General features: G+C 37.3%; 1 protein-coding gene across 9 annotated transcripts in view; it reads right to left on the bottom strand.

The window, feature by feature from the left end:
• The window catches only part of ehbp1 (EH domain binding protein 1), a 135,348-nt gene that overhangs the window by 95,645 nt on the left and 21,951 nt on the right, over nucleotides 1-17,752 (bottom strand). For 8 of the 9 annotated variants that reach the window (XM_079852737.1, XM_079852738.1, XM_079852741.1 and 5 more), the window contains exon 6: nucleotides 1,628-1,809. In XM_079852737.1, coding sequence (XP_079708863.1) covers nucleotides 1,628-1,809 — 182 coding nt within the window. Of the gene's footprint in view, nucleotides 1-1,627; nucleotides 1,810-3,805; nucleotides 4,233-17,752 lie in introns of those variants that run through there. The other variant, XM_079852745.1, reaches the window with a different exon arrangement.

Below are 17,752 nucleotides of genomic sequence, written 5' to 3'. Positions count from 1 at the left end.
TGATGTTTATTTTTTTGTACACGAGTACACGTATACTATTTGGCAGATGATGAAGTAAAGTGTACATTTGAAATATAAACAAAATAAAAAGTTGATCACAAAAAGAAAATGACGGAAAATTCCGTCAATGGCGGGACTTAGCGGGACTTCAAAACTTAGCAGGTAAAAATGGCTTTTGAAGCAGAGCTCACACAGAAGTCACTTTCAAACCAAGCAGCTTTCTGTGGTGAATCCTCATGACCAACTTGAACCAGTAGCGAAATCTGCATGGGCAAATCATTTGCCCTCGCGTGAAATTCCCTATGTAAATTCGCTGAACAATGATAAATATGACCGTACCTTTAGTCCATCGAATGCACACTTCAAAATCTCAGGGTATTCAGACATATAACTTTGATCTATTAATTTTGTATAATATCTAGCAGGAAAGTATGTCATAAAAACTTAAAGATCAGGATTTTCTTATTTTACTTTGAAATCTTTGTGGCTTTATGCAAGGATTATTCCAACTGTTAGTTGAGTTCTTTCCTTATATACATACTTTCTGTATCCTAGATAAACCTCTGGGGCCGTATTACAGAAACTTCCAATCTTAAGTCTCAAGTTAAAATCTGACAAGTTAAATTAGGAGTTTGTATTACAAAAGCAAATCTTATGTTGATTTAGGATTCTTATCCTATCTTACAAAATCTCATCTCATCTGTAGTTAGGAAATCTTAAACCCCTCCATCGAGTTCGGTAATCAACTCTCAGGTCTGTTACCAGGCAACCAACTATGCGCAAACAGCTGCTGTGAAGTAAAACGGAAAAACTCAGATAATAGAAATAACTGAGATTAAAATGGAAAAACAAAATAAGTGGTGCTTTTCATCAAGTAAAGTTTTGATAAACTTGGTAGAAAAGGCAAAGACTAGTCCTTTTATTTCATAGGAGTCTGTAATTATTCGTCAGAGTTTTGTCGTCAAAGTGCAGCACTTCATTTGGGTGTTCATCAAACATCGCTGTTATTCATCTTGTATCATTAAAAAATGTGACGTCATTCTCAGACAGGGCTATTATTATGTGATTTTTATAGTTGGTTTTCAAATCATTTTGAAGTTAGGACACCAGTGGGGTTATCCTAAAGTTAAGACTTTAAGATTTTTTTGTGGAGTTAGGATGCTTCTGTAATACCATTTTCCTATCTGTAGTTCAGATAAGATTATGCACTTAAGAAACGTCATTTTGTAATAGCTTTTGTCCTAAATGAGGTCCTAACTGAAATTGCCATGGTTACCAAACAGATAAGATAGGATTCTAAAGTTAGGATCTTTCTGTAAGTCCCACCCTGACCAGAACATTTCCCGAAGCGAGAGAGAACAACCTCACGGGGTGCATATGAAGACGGGATGAAATCATTGAGGAAAAAAGGAGAGAAGAAGGGCTGGAGAGGGGGATGAGAGGGGGAGAGATCCAGGAAAAGGAATGTTGGGAATGTGAGGTATTGTCACTTCCTATGTCACTGAGGCAAAAAGGAAAAGGCAGAAATGCACAGAGAGAAAAGGAATGAGAGCGTAATTTGAAGTGGCAGATTCCTTCAGGGTGGGTGTAGTCAGCTGGTTTTGGAGGTGTAGTGAGCTGCTCTTACGTGGCTTTGCCCTCTCGCAGGAAGATGCAGGACAGGGAGAATTGCAGCGTTGCTGAAACCACTTTCTTGGACAGCGGCTTGAACTTGAGCTTGACGTCGGTCTGCGTGGGCATGGCACTGGCGTACTGCTTCATGTTAATGCAGCTGGTGGCCAGCGCTTTCCGACGACCCGACGGAGATTCCTAAAATAACACGCAAAATAGAGAGAATGTGAGTTAAAATACTGTTTAAAAAGAAAAATAATTGCTACAATACTACATCGGGAAAAAAAACTGATAAATGAATATGATCATCAATATGTTTCAAACAGTTTCAAATGCTATGAAATGCAAATGACAAAATAGCCCTATGGTGCTTTGAAAATATATATAAAAAACAATCAAAAAGAATGAATGAAAGTTGCTAATCTTCACACTCACGGGTAAAATCATCGCCTGTTTTAACACGTACAAAGCCCACACATACACACACACACACACACACACATACACCTAGACAAGGGAAACCAGCACGCCTGGAACATGTGCATACAAGTTTAAGGAGACCGTCTCATTGAAGTATTAACTAAACAGAATGCTAAAGCTTCCAGCAAATAGAATGACACTGAATTCTCAACGGTGAGATAGTGTCATTTTGCAGCCATTTACAGGCATATAATATGTCAAACTTAAAATGATTTTTTCGAACCAATAATAGGTCATATCAGAACTAAAAGGCATTCATTTGCCAAAAAATTTAAATAACCAAACTCAGTATTAGTTTTTCACCTCTGAACTCACCCTGTCATAATGGTCAATGGCGCCCCCTGTAGGTCAGAGGGTGGGAATATTTTAAGGAGACTAGAAAGGAAACTCGAAATGGCCCTGATTCTGCTCTCTTATTCATTTGCTTTATTTCATTTTTTTGTCTTGTATGATTAATGGAGCCTGGTAAACATCAATTCTGATATCTTATTAAAAATAATGTGGAGAAGAAAAGGGTTCAACACCAGCCATGTGCCAAAATGACTTGAGGGCGACAACATTAATAAAAATGGAACAAAACAAAACACTAGCCCACCTGCACACTTTCCATTTGCCAGGTAGGCCGGAAACACAGCTGGAGACGTTCCCTCACCTACCTTTTCTTATTGAACAAAGCCATAAAAATATCTTCACATTCAGTCTTTGTTCTTAGGGCATTTTCACAGCTTGCTGACTAAGTATCAGCAATTTGCTCCTGGATGAAAGTACCGGTACTCTCAAACATGTTTCAACACCATCACACAGGCCATAGTGTATGGCTAACTGACAGAAAAATATGATTGATATTCGATATACATCTAAATCGAAATATATTGGCTCTAATATGGCTTAATTTTAAATCAAACAGCCAGCGTATTAAACATAATAACGCAAGAAGTAAAATACAGTCAAAGTTCGTAGTTAAAGATAATCAGTTAATTCCAAATTGTTTTATAATAAGTGAACATAATTATTTTATATATAATATTTTTAATTCAGTGCATTGTAAATTGTGTAAAGTACATTCTGTTCTTTCACAAGCATATTTGAATGGCACTGCAAACTAATCATAGAATTAGTCATCAACTGGTTACTGAATCAATTGACTAAAATGAACTCTGGAAATGACTCAAACTAGTCAAGCGCCTTTGTTGTCCGTCTCTATTTCTTTCTCTCTGTCTCAATTCAAGTTTCCTCTCTTGCTTTAAGCCATTATTTGGCCTTCTGTTCAGCAAGTATCTTTCCTTTTCAGCTTTCTCTATGGGTGAGATCCATATACTGTAGGCCTATTGTTCAGTCTTTTATGCTCTCTTCACTTTTATCTCATCAGGCCTGTTGCGCAGAGTAATCCAAAACAAAATGAGCAGAGAGTGAAATGAAGGCCCTGTATAACACTGACGGCAGGCCTCTCAGAGAGCCTGTATTCATACACCTGACTGTGTGCATATGTGGAGCGACTACGTATAGATCTCCAGATAGAAATCTCACTCGCAGGCGCGTGTGTGTGTGTGTTTGCATGTATCAGTGGTCCTGAAGGTAAAGAGGAGCCCTTATCAGAGCAGAGACGCAGAGAGCTGAAGAGTGACTATATTCGTCTCAGATATGCCTCGATACAGCTCCACACACACACACACACAGAAAACTCAGCCGACTCACAAGGGCAGCGCACACTAACCCTTCTTCCTTCTTCCAGTTTGCTGAAGGTGATTAATCTGACCGAACGACGCCATCGGAGGTGCCGAAGAAGAACACCCCACGTGCCGGCGGCTGAAACACAGACAGAGACGTAAAGTGCTCGAGCGCTGACCCGATCAAAACAACAGGGCCGCCTGCCAATCTCGCACCCAGACAAATTACCCACAATCCCCCACTCCAGCTGGGACGGGAGACGGTCCTCTGTGACTCCTTCAGTAAATGAAAACGATAAAAGGGAGAAAAAACCTGCGTCTAAGATTCAAAACCGCTCGCAGACGAAGCCACTTGACATTTGTGTTGACATTTGAGCCCCTGTTGAATCGGTCGGAAATACAGCATGTCATCCCTGAAGAATCCAGCGCTCCAAAGCGTGTCTTATCGCTGAGATTATGCACTGGCATTATACCGAGCTAATAGTGCATGTAGGTCCTTTATGAATGAATTTCAAAATGCATCAAACACTTAAGAAGGATTTAGTCCTTCTCCGAAAAAATACTTAAGAATATGCAAATACGCGGGGAAGAATTAGGTTTAACAGATTTGACGAGCGCAAACAATGAGGGTGTTCTTTTCCCTGGCTGCCGGTGTCAATCAGAACCCCAGATTACCGTCCAGGGTTATGACAATGTGTAAAATGAAAACAGACAATAAGACACTTTTAATTTATCACAGGGATATGACTATCAATACGCAGCTATTGTACCCACAAAATTGCTAAATACCTGGCGGAGAGGGGACATGAGGGTGCCAGGGTGGCTCACTGCTGCCCCCTGCTGCTCCCTTCAGGGCATATCACCCGTCATTCACACACACACACACACACACACACACACTGACACTTCTACATAGAGAATACAGTCAAACATAAGATTATAAATATGAAAATGCATTAAACATAAATATCTCTAAACTCCATTAGTAACAGACTAATATATTAATATTTGGTCATTTTGAGACTATCAACATAAGTCAACAGCCTTGTCAATGGATAATATACATTTCTGTTTTTAGTAGATTTGAACTAAATATTATAAAATGCTAAATATGTTCATTTATATTAAAGTTTTGTTTATATCCCGCATAATATCTTTAAACCACTGTCACCATTTAATCCCAAAACAGAGACGTTCTTACCAAAGAGTCGGAAAGCATAGTGCGGATCACATTAATAGCATTGTGCTGATTATATAAATAGGAAGTTAAAGAAAATATACAAACACGCCGTTTTCAGTAATTGAAACAAAACTGAAATAAAATATAAACAGGCCTATTAGACAAATCTTAAACTTAAAAATTAGAAATGTTGCCTTGGCTGGTAAATTAAATAATTTTAAGTACTAATATTGCTGAAACTGAAAAAAATAAAGTAAATATAAATATCAAAAATAAACAAAAGCTAATAAAATAGTTAAACCTAAAAAATCTAAAACCTAAACCTACTAAAATCTAAAAAATATATTTAAAATTAAAACTGAAATATAAAAATAAAAGCTACTATAAATTATTAATAAATAATATATTAGCGTATATATGCAATTAAATGTGTGTGCAATTAAATGTCTACACTGAAACTCTAAATACACATTCAAAATAGCAAGCCTAGAGCAATCATATACAGCATACAATGGTTTGCAATAATGGAAATGTTAGTTTGTTACCAAGATCATTTTAAGATTTTTGCCAAAGAAATGTGCCCAACTACAGTTGATATGTTTGATGATTTGTGAAAACACCAATAACTGTAAAACAAGATATTCTGCAGTAATAAGCGATTAGAAACATTGCTCTGAATGACGTCCATGGTGCCGTGACATGTTTGGATTGTCCACAGGCTTTCGGTCACAGTGTATCATGGACATGTTTGCCATTGACCTGTGCTTAAATGTGTTATGTTAACAACACAATGATAATCCAACGGCATAAGGATGGCCGTTGCGTTCAATTGACGCAAATATTATTCAATATTTCCCATCTGCACCCGGTGTGTGTGTGTGTGTTCCTGTTAGAGAAGAACACCACCAGACCCCTGCAGGCTATCACACCTAAAGTGAACCTCAAACTTCCTTTGACTGACATTTCCAGGAAGCCTGAGGAAGAAAGGGGTGCGACCGGGAGCTTCATTCACTTTAGGGTGTTTATGTGTGTGGTGTGTTTAGGCGGGTGGCAGTCCCAGCTGTCCCAGTATTGATCCACAGCTGGTGCTAATATGGGGGGTGGGGGTCAGGGCTGTGGGGTTTCCTTCCCAACACACACACACACAAATATACTAAAGTAGAAGAAGAGTGAGATTTCACAATTCTATGTTATGATTATATTAGTACTTTTACTTTTTGACTGATTCATTCTGAAGAACTGGCTCATTGAACCAGTTCTTGGCTCCCAACCCGAGATGATCCCAGAAGGGATCAGAAAATGAAGCTCTATAAAAAAGAAGTATCAACATTGAGGGTGTTTGTCAAAGAAATGGGCCACAATAGGCTTTTCCATCAATAAGTGCCAGTTGCGTGTTTCTGCATGAATGCAGAGCTGAATCTAAATGTATAAAAGAACAGACAAAGAGCGAAAAAGAGGGAGAGAACGGATGACACATTTTCAGTTGGCATCACCCAGGGCCTATTTCTGTCTGTCATCACTCATCTGTTGTGATTCAAATGTGATTTCCCCAAACTGTCATTGAGTGGCGCTCACACTCACACACACACAGATTAGGGGAAGTGTCATTATTTGTGGGAATTGTCTATTGAGGGTAGGGCTAGTGGCTGGGGGATTGCCATTGTTCCAGCTGAACATAAAAGACGAGCAAAGCCAACAGACCAAGACTTATGGAAATCAAAAATAATACCAGCCACCAAAATAATAAAAGAGCCCAAAACAATAACAGCCTATTATAAAAGAGAGGAAGAGAAGATGCCAGCTTAATACCTTCAGAGAGAGACAGACAGAGAGAGAAATAACAAAAAGCTGTGTTCAAATACTGGAGATGTTGTTTCCGCAGCGTACCCACGCTGGGACCCCGCCTGGTGCCTATGAGCACACAAAAAAATAACAATAGACAACAGAAAATAAATATCTCTCCACAACCCACCAAACCCGTGACCTACAGTCTCTTTCAGGCTCTCCGTTGAAGGACAAGCATCCGCTGCCAAAACGACTCTTAACACAGACATCACACACAACAGGCCCGTGAAAGATCAGAAAATTCATTTTAAGAGGTTCAAAAAGAGTGAACATGTTAAACCAGCTCTCTCAAAATTTCAGATGGTCAGACACTCTGCACAAGTTAAAAAAAAAAAAAACTTGCCTATTTCTGTTTTATTGGCATGACAACATTACATTTGTATTTGCAAAGCAAATGGAGTAAACAGGCAATTAAAGTAAAGCACAAGTAAAATAAAATAAATAAAAAGTAATAAAATACTTGTAAAAAAATAGGGCCACATTATATAGCGTGTACCAAAAACTGAGTATAATACTTTTTTTTTCTTCACTTCTGGCTATATTCATCCCTCTCAGTTATCAAATATGGGCCAAAGACAATACTAAACCCCTCCAACACTGCAGCATTCCAGCACACACACAATGTACCAGAAAGACATGTAAGAACACACACACCAGAGAGACAGATTTATTGGATTAACACCCAACATCCCATTTTAAAGGTGCCACCTCATCAGTTTCCACCTCAAATGACCACACACACACACGGCTGTAATTGTATCGACAGCACTAACCTAAATGAATGCTCAGTGAGTCCATCACAGCTATAAAGGAGATATCGAAGTTATCGGTACTGGGTGGAAAAATGCTGAGTGTTTGTCTGTCGTAATCAGTAATTCAATGTACAGAACTTGTAGACCTCAGTCCATAAACTAGCCACTGGCTAAATCTATTTTAGATCAGATAAGGCATTTAACTGCCATAAAATTGACACAACAACACTAAAGCCAGCGACAGTTAAGTGTTACAGCGGGTTAATCATGACCAGCTGAGTTAGCTAGACTTAGGTTTTGTTCAACATACAATATTCAGAGGTGTTTAATGATCAGTCTGCGAGCGCTCAGGGTCTGACGGCATCTGTAGATCAGAGGATGCTGTAAGAGCTTCTGTCATAAAGCAGTGTCATCCCGCAGGCTTTGAGGGTTGTATCGGTGTTGGCTCTTGAGTTTTAAGCCGTTTAAGACTGACATATAGGTATAATCCATCACACAGAGTCTATGGTTTAAAAAGAGTTTAAGCGACAGAAGATACTTTGTGTCTTCACCTGTCTGAATCAAATTGTGCTCAAACAGACAGTTAATTAAACGGATGTCATCCCACCTTTTTTTAAAAAAATTATTTTACATATACACTACTGTTCAAAATTTTGGGGTAAATGTTTTTAAGAACATCTCGTATGCTCACCAAAACTGCATTTATTTGATCAAAAATACAGTAAAACAGTAATATTGTGAAATATTATTGCAGTTTAAAATTTTTATTTTAATGTATTAAAAAAATAATAATAATAATTTATTCCTGTGATGGCAAAGCTGAATTTTGAGCATCATTACTCCAGTCTTCAGTGTCACATGATCGTTCAGAAATCATTCTAATGTGCTGATTTGCTGCTCAAACATTTCTTATTATTAATGTGGAAAGCGATGTTTAACATTTTTGTGGAAACCATGATTTCTTTTTCAGGATTCTTTGATGAATAGAAAGTTTTAAAAAAAAAATATTTGAAATGTAAATCTTTTTAGTAACAATGTAAAATTTATGATCAACTTATTGCATTATTTCTGAATAAAAGTATTCATTTCTTTTAAAAAACAGTAGTGTATACATTAGTATATGTGAAAATCCTTGTGACGTTTGCTCATATTTTCATTATTTTATGCTATTTCAGAATACATTACAAACATACACAGCCATATTCATATGAAAGATTTCAGGTTCTCTCCCTTTCTGTTTTTCTTTTACTAACCCCCTTTTTCCATTTTCAGAAGTCAATACAAGACATTGGGTGAGCGCTGTGTGTTTGTATTTCCTGTAAGTGTTTCTCAAGGCAAACGACAGCGTGATTGTTCCACGGCTCTAATTCGCTTTATCGTGTTTGTCGTCCGTTTTTCACGAACCAAAACTAGCAAAGCAAAACAAAAACAGACAGATGAAGTAATGCTTGCTAAAGACAAATAAAAACAGAGGGATTAGAGCAGTGTGTGTGCACATGTGCCATTAACGCTTTAAAAACTATTTTCAATTGAATCGACCGAAACATTCAAGAGCTAGGAGTCAAACGCAGATGTTCAAAACACTCCAGTGCTTTATCCCAACAAGAGCAGATTATATTTGAGAAAATATGGATGTTTCTAAGAGAAAGAGATCTAGATTGTTAAACCACCTTAATATCATGTTTACAGTGTTCAGATCACTGAATCTAATAATAATAATTTCACTGATATCAAACTACTATACAGGTAATACGTAACGTAGGTGATTGTACTGTAAGTGCGGTCGGAGACGGCAATCTGGAGGAAGAGAGAGGGGGAACACCTGGGTCAAGCTTTTGGATAAATATTTGGCTTTAAGGAATATTTTTCAGAGCCACAAAGATCAGTCTCCATCAGCAGGCACCATCTTAAGAAGAAACAGAAAAAATAAATACGGCAGAGATGCGGGGAAAGAGATAGAGAGGGAGAGACAGGCACAGAATGGAGAGAGATAAAAAGAAATGTGAAGGCAGGCAGGTGAGGAAGGATGGACAACAGTCTTAAAAAAGAGAGAAAGAAAAACAGAAGACAAAGAAAGAATGAAGGACCAGTGACACATACAAAGACAAACATTTAAGAAGTGTGTGTGTGTGTGTGCTCATCTGATGTTACAGCTCTAAGCCCAAATAATAACAAAGCAGTACAGAAATGCAGCAGACATCACACACACACACACACACACACACTGTCCTGAAAGAGTCTGTGTGCAGCAGTGTGACCTCAGAGCTGAGACACAGATTAACACACGTGTGCATGTTTATTCCTGCTTCCATCTCACAGTAGAGGGGCAAAACAAAGAGTGTTTCTGTTTTGGATATCTTTGCTTGTGTACGTGTGTGAGGTGGGCTTAAAGTCGACTGTGACCTTGCCTTACATCTGATCTCCAACCCTGTTAAGAATCCTGTTAATCTGTCTGTCAAACACACATACAGACTCCAAAATGAACTTTTTCACACCTGCCGACGGCAAGTCAACTGAAAAACGTCATTGTCATAAAACTATTGCGCATTATTTTTATATTTTATATATTATTATATATTAATTAATAGCAAACTATATGTCACTTGAAGTATCATATACACAATCATTCAAAAGATTGGAGTAATATTTTTATTCAGCAAGGACACATTAAATTGATCAAAAGTGACATTAAAGATGTTTCAAAAGATATATATTTCAAATAAATGTTGTTCATTTCAACTTTGTTCAAAGAATCCAGAGAGAAAAAAAAGTTTTCCACAAAAGTATTAAGCAGCACAAGCACAAAATGTTTCTTTAGCACTAGTTTAGTTTATCACACTGAACTAGGGATGTTAAGTTTTTTTACTTAAATATGACAAATATTCCAATTATATTCGAATTTAAACGGCATAATATCAGTTATGGGAAAAAATATTTTGGCTCGTCTCCTGAGGCCGTAAGAGTGTGCAAGGAGCAAAATATGAATGCACCGCATTAAATTGTTTACTCAAAGCAATGAAATAACATGACTGTCTGTAAGCGCGTGATATTATCAGCCACAACATAAAAATAATTCTCGGTGCATCCCTAGATTTGACCAAACTAATTAATGTTAATAAATCAAATATATTTGTGTAAATTGCATTAATTATGAACAAAACAGCACCATGTATTTATGCATAGTTTAATATAAAGAGCCGAAGCAACGATCACACAGTACTTTTAGCATTTAAAACATGAGCTGCAGTGGAATGGGGAAAAAAAACACAGTCTTGTGACATTTTTAAAAGTTGAAATTCTTTTAACTTTACATGGCTTTCTAAACGTGCGGCTCTCTTGTGCGAGGTGCAAGTGCAATGGTGAAATATGTCCATTTATCGTATGTTTACATAGAAAACAATGGAAAAAACTGCATAAAATGCGTTTAGTGTGAACGGCTTGGTTACGGTTTCAACGTTACTTCTAATAATAATAATAATAATAATAATAATAATAGTTCACAGAATTTCTGTTTTTACTGTATTTTTTGATCAAATAAATGCAGCTTGGTGAGAGTAAGAGACTTGCATCTTAACGTTTGAATGGTAGTGTATAAAATATAAAAATATGAAAATATAACCTGCCCACAGAAACTTTCAGGGCATTTTAAGAGTGCTACACACACATACACACACAGTAATCTGTATACATATACACACGTACCGTGAAACGGTAGATCAAGATCTGCACCTAATGCTGTCAGTATCGCTGTAGGTTGGTCATATTGCATAAACAATGTTTGTTTTACTCTGAACCAACAAGAAACCAGCAGATTGTCTTTAAAGGTCCAGATGAACGTTGGTGTTGAGTGACATGCTTTGACTGTCACTTAATCCAAGGAAAACTATTCAAATCATAATAAGATGATTAGCAAACTTGTTATTGTAGTTGAAGACACAATAACCTAATGTATCTTTGCTAGGGATGCATCGAAAACGTTTATCCAAAAGCGCAATAAAATAGCATTTTCCACTTTTATCTGAAATAGAAAACAGACAAAAAAAAACTATTTTTTGACTGAAAATATGAATAAAACCATTTAACATTTACAGAAAATTTAGCAATGTTTACATTTACATTACTTTTCCCATAATTTAATAGGCCTACTCATTTAAAATAAATCTAATCTGTTAAAAGCAAATGTCCATATTTATACTGCACATTATAATTGTGATTCCTGAATTTAGTTTGAAACACTCCGTTTTAGTTTTTAGCATTTTTCATTCTTAATTTATGTAGACAATATAGTACAGGATTTTAATATCCGTTATCAGCTACAACATAAAAATAATTCTCGGTGCATCCCTAGATTTGACCAAAATGAAAATCAAACTCAGACTTAAAACTGTAGACCATCTTGAACATTTTTTTTTTTTTTTAAAGAATAATAATAATAATAATTGACTGAAATCCTCCATAAGGTTGCGCAGGTTAATATTCCATTTGAAGTGAAATCTGTGTGCGTCTGACTCTCTGATCTGACAAAATTACACAAAGCAAAGCAGCAATAAAAGTTGAGAGCCAGTTACATTCAGTTGAGATTAATCCCTGAAGAGACACACACAAACTTTTCTATTTCATTCTCCACACCAGCTTTGCTCAGCATGCCTGGCTGGGTGGCTGAATTATTCTGTGTGGTCTCCAGAGAAGCGCGGGACCAGGGGCAGCGTGTGGACCAGTAGCCCACGTAATGTGCTCCCGCCGCAGACCAAGCCCGTGGTGAGGACCCCAGGGCAAAGGAGAACTGAGGTGGAAATGACTTTAAATGTTTTGGACATTTAAAGTGGCCACAAAAGGCAGCAGATCATCAGAAAGAGAGAGAGAGAGAGAGAGAGAGAGAGAGAGAGAGAGAAAGACAGAAATAAGAGAGAGAGAAATACAGAAAGAACTGGTCAGGAATTTGGCAAATTCTCTTACTCTAAACACAAAACAAGCTAAATTGTGTATTTGTTTTAGGGTGGCAGACCCCTGAAGACCGAGCTTCAGAACTACAGACAAGGGCACTGTTTGAACAACAGGAAGTGAACCATTCTTCTTCGACAAATGTGTTTATCCTGTTTTATCTTAGAATCTATATATTTTCTTCACATTTTTTCATCGTTCCTCTTACTCTTTTACTATCTAATCCATTTCAAGAATCCAGGACTTGTGAACTTATTGTGAACCTATTTTCAGACAATCACACTCTGCCCTCTAGTGGCTGGAGGAGGAAATGAGCAAGAAATAGTTCACCAAAAATGACAATACTGACATTATTAACTCAGAACAAACAATGAGACTGAGGAATTTTCAACTCTTTTTCCATACTGCAACAGTTGACAAAGTAAATGATGACAGAACTTTTGGTGAATTATTATTTGTACAGCTCTGATTTTCCATTTATCCATTTTTCCATTATGCACTTTAAAGGAAACATCACAGAATAGTCCAGGATGAGACTGTTCTCACTAGTCTGAACTTTTGAGAAGAAACAAATGGTCAACAACAATTTCCACAAATACAGAAGTAATGTAGAAACAAACTCAGGGCTCCAGACTGCGACCAAAATTTGAGAGTGTGCGACTGAATTTTACATCCAGTCGCACATGTGCGACCAGTAATTTTTTTTACGTTAAACGTGGAAGGGGCGCGTCAATGAATCCGGAATGTGTAGCAGGCCAATGATGACGAGTGTGAGAAGAATAGGGAATGGCCACTGTAACTGGCTAATGTGTGGAGGGGGAGGGTCCTAGAGATAATCGAGAGCACGACCGCGCGTAAACGTCTGTGGGAAGGAAACAGACTAACAGAGACAAATATCAATGTCACAGACACAGTCGGATGATGATTCAGAGTCAGAGGTTTGTGACGTGATAAAGTCCCGAACCCACCATTTTCGGGAAGACTGACTGAGAGAATTCAACTGGTTGAGGTACTGTAAGGAGACGAACTTAATGAACTGCGAATGTTGCAGTCGCTACCCCAGAACTGCGGGGGACACGAAGTTTACAGACAGTGCACTTCGCAGTTTAAACACAATACGCTAGTTAGACACAATCTCAGCCTCAAGCATAGAGTAGGCTATACCGTGACATATTAATAAATGATAACAAAATGAAAGCGGAAAAAACTGCGCTACTCATTTCTGCTTCACAGACCGTTTAATAGTTCGAAACCAACAATAGACAGCGCAGAGCTTCTCTCGCCAGTCGCGGGCGGATCTCGATCACGCAACACCGTTACATCGTTGAGATCCAGTGAAGAAATCCATTGAGTTCGCGACAGAATTAATAACATTGCTGCGAGATCCATTGAGAAACATTCAGATTCGACGCAGAATTCTGTTATAAACCACATCAGATCAAACAGCACTGACGTGGAAACCAGGAGAAACATCGTGCCATGAACGAACAAGGCTTTAGGTCCACAGATCAGCAACATTCACCATGGATTTAATGTAGTAACACTAACTGTAACTATGGTTATAACAGTAGCATACACATATCTTTTTCCAGCACTTGAAAACTATAATAAAATTTATAAAACTAAAAGTTTCAAGAAGTAGGAAAACTCAAAATTAAATCTCAAAAGATTAAATTACCATTGTAAACATAGAGGACGCTTATTGGCTATTTTCACTCCCTAATAGCTATTTTGTCACTCATTTTGCTTTTGAATTAATATTAAGACATAATGAATGATAAAAATTAAAGTTAACTATACACCTCAAATTAAGCTCAGTGCTTTGTCATCCCACAGTGCTACCAAACACTTTCTGTAGAACTTAGTGCTGCTGCCCTCAAATGTTAGTCTGGAGCCCTGCGATCTTAAAATAAAACTGCACATTGTAATTTCTGTACGTTAAATCTATTTATTATCAAAGCATTTGTCAGTAATACAGTTATGTGGGGGGAAAATATGAATAATTGCATTGCAAGTGATTTAAAGTGTGCCCCTAAGTTTTCTGCTTGCGCTCCTAAAATTTTAAGTCAGGGGCTACAGCGCTCCTAATAAAAAAAGTTAGTCTGGAGCCCTGAAACTACAAACACAACTCTGCAGGTTTAAACCCAGAGTGAACCAGAACACAAGACTCTGATATGAATAAAGACTGAAAATGGCTAGAAATGCTGCCACTGTTTTCTCTCAGACACACACACAGAGAAATGTGGTGCCAAATAGAGCAGCTCAAGGAGCTTTGATGTCGGCCTCTCTTGGAATGCTCTCTTTTCTTTTCCCGCCTTTATACTCCTCTCTTTCTATCCCTCTCTCATTCTTTCTGGTTTTCCTCCTAGTTTCTCACAGCAGGCAGGAGCACAGGGTAGAATGAACCAGTGTGCAGAATTAAAAAAAGTTCCAAAACCGGTTTTTTGATTGTCAATTATAACTATTCGCAACTTTATAAAAAACAATATATATGCATATATATATTTTATGCTGATACATCTTTTATATGTTTGAAAAAAGACATTCAAATTTCAAAATGTTTGAAATGTAGATAAGTAACTAACTTCAAGTTAGTGTTGAGGTGTGTGTGTGTGTGTGAGGAAAGAGAGAGTTTGTGGCCAGTGTTTTTGTTTGTTTTTGGATAGAGGAATTGGAGGGATTTTGTGGGAACCTGGTGTGTGTGGATCTCTTCTCGTCTCATTGCTGGTGTCAGATGACAGGCATGTCTTTGATCAGTCTGTTATTAGTGAGGTGTGTATGGACAGGAGGAATTCAGATCTCATGCTTCCCACCCTCCTCTCCCACCACTCTAACCCAAATACACAGGAATACCATAACATGCATTCATTTCACATCGCACACAGAGTGTTTATGCTGATTAAGAGACATTAATAAGAGCTTGCCAGTGCTGGAGACACTTACATTGGACCGGTGATGTGACTTCATTATTGTGTGTCGATGTTTGTGTATGTGTCTGCTGAGCAGACAGATGGATAGAGAGCCCTGTCTGGACTGGTGCCCATGTTTGTGGATCTAAACAACCTCTCTCTAGAGACACACACAGATGCCATGTTCAGAATGGAAAACGAGTGTAATATAAACTCTACAGAATACAAACAAATCAGTCTGCTCCAAACCGTAGTATGCTACATTGCTGGTACTGTTCAAAGTTTGGGGTTGGTAATTTTTTTTTTTTTACAAATGTTTTAAAAGAAGTCTCTAATGCTCACCAAGATTGCATTTATTTGATAAAAAAAAAACATTATAACAATTTAATATAACGGTTTTCTATTTTAATATATTTTAAAACGGAATTTATTCCTGTGATGCAAAACTGATTTTCAGCACCACATGATCCTTCAGAAATCATTCTAAAATGCTGATTTGCTGCTCAAGAAACATTTCTTTTTATTATCAAAGTGGAAAACATTTATAAAACGTTTTTTTTTTCAGGATTCTTCGATTAATAGAAAGTTCAAAAAGAACAGCATTTATTTAAAATGGAAATCTTTTGTAATTTTATATAAATGTCTTTACTATCAATGTTGATCAATTTAATGTGGCCTTGATCCAAATGTTTGAATAGTGTCCCTAACTAATATGTCATTCTGAAAATGTGATTATCAATTGTGTAATTGAAATAACTGTGTAATGAAACTGCAGGAGAGAAGTGAAGATAGATGAACATAAGAAGATAGAGGAAACTTTTAGCTTGTTCTTCTGCAGCAAAAGAAAAGTCTACCCAAACACGGGACACGACCACCAAACTCACAGTTCGTGGTGTTCACTGATGCCTAATTAGAAGGCAAACGGCAACATCATACAAAGATAACATTACTAATTGACGTTTTGCACAGCACATGTCCCAGAATCTCTGCCTCTCTCTGTCTCGAATTATGTATCTATCTTTCAGAGCCCTGTGTCTGTGTGTTCGAGGATATAAAACGCATGCAGAGATTCCAGTATTGTCTCCTTCAGTGTAAATTAAAGAGCAAAGAGCAGTCAAAAGTAGTCTCATTTTTGTTTTTTCCCATTTCATGAAAGTATGGTCTGACAAGCCACAAGACAATTAGCCAACCAGATGCCAAGAACAGCAGTGTTTCTGAACAGTCCTGTCCTACAGCATCAGTCTTGGACATCTAAAAGCATCCGAGACACAAATCAGTCTCAAGAAAAATGCTTCCAATAATCAACGGACTTCAAGCGCAAAACAGCTGGCCATTTTCTAGAAGGCAAAAGACACTTATATGAGGTAATTGTATTTGTATTAATCATTTGTGCTCAAATAAAAGCTAGATCTGGTTCTGATAAAACAGCCTTTTAATCCCAGACACAAGGCAAATTAATCTAAATAGTGAGCATCACAGAAAACTAGAAAGCTTTTTTCCCATGACTAAGACGAGACGACAATAAGTACATTACAGACTGCTCTACAAACTTCTACTACGAGCTTTCATGCTTGCGGCGGCCAGATGTCAAGATTTTGAATGTACATTTTCTGCCCAGTGTTTTACTTGATCAAACAAGTCAGCTGGAGTTTAGCCACCTCCATTGAGATATTCTGCTTAAAATGAAAGTGTCATTCAGTCAGTCTGTTCCTTCGCGAGCCGCTTGCGCTGTTTGCTGCGACTAAACCTGCGATCAAATCTTCTCTCAGTGATGAACTGTAATAAATCTAAACGTGGATCTAGACTATATTGTTTGCAAATGTGGTTGCTGAATAAATGCACTTACGCAAAATAACTGCGGTTATTTTGGTTACTGAATAAACGCACTTACAATCTGTGTGGCAATACAAAATCTTTTTTGCTGTTGTTTTAATAGAAAAACTTTGTTGGAATTTGGAATTATTGGTATTACTATTAGGAATTTCACTTTTAATTATTGAGAAGTTTCTTGTTTTACCAGTTTATAATGTAGAGAGTATGTTCATTTACATGATAAATAGCCTATACTAAATCAGTATACTAGATTATGTCAAATAAACCAGGCAAATGAGTACAAATACATTTCTCAAAAGACAACAATCATTGATTAAGTTTTAGTTGAGACTCAGATATTTAGTAAATAAAAAGAACATTTGACACAGGGCTAAGACTAAATAAAAAAATAACTGACAAAATGAACACTAGTTCAGCCAAACTATAGAACCACCTGTCAATTACCTGTTACATCTCAAACCACATGAACACTTACAACAACTAGTGTACAATGGTGAGGAACCAACAGAGAACAACATGATATGACACAAACAT

This window comes from Squalius cephalus, assembly GCF_949319135.1.
Source record: "Squalius cephalus genome assembly, chromosome: 20".
Taxonomy (NCBI): domain Eukaryota; kingdom Metazoa; phylum Chordata; class Actinopteri; order Cypriniformes; family Leuciscidae; genus Squalius; species Squalius cephalus.
The sequence above is the reverse complement of the archived record's forward strand: the minus strand, read 5'-3'. Positions and strand labels throughout refer to the sequence as shown.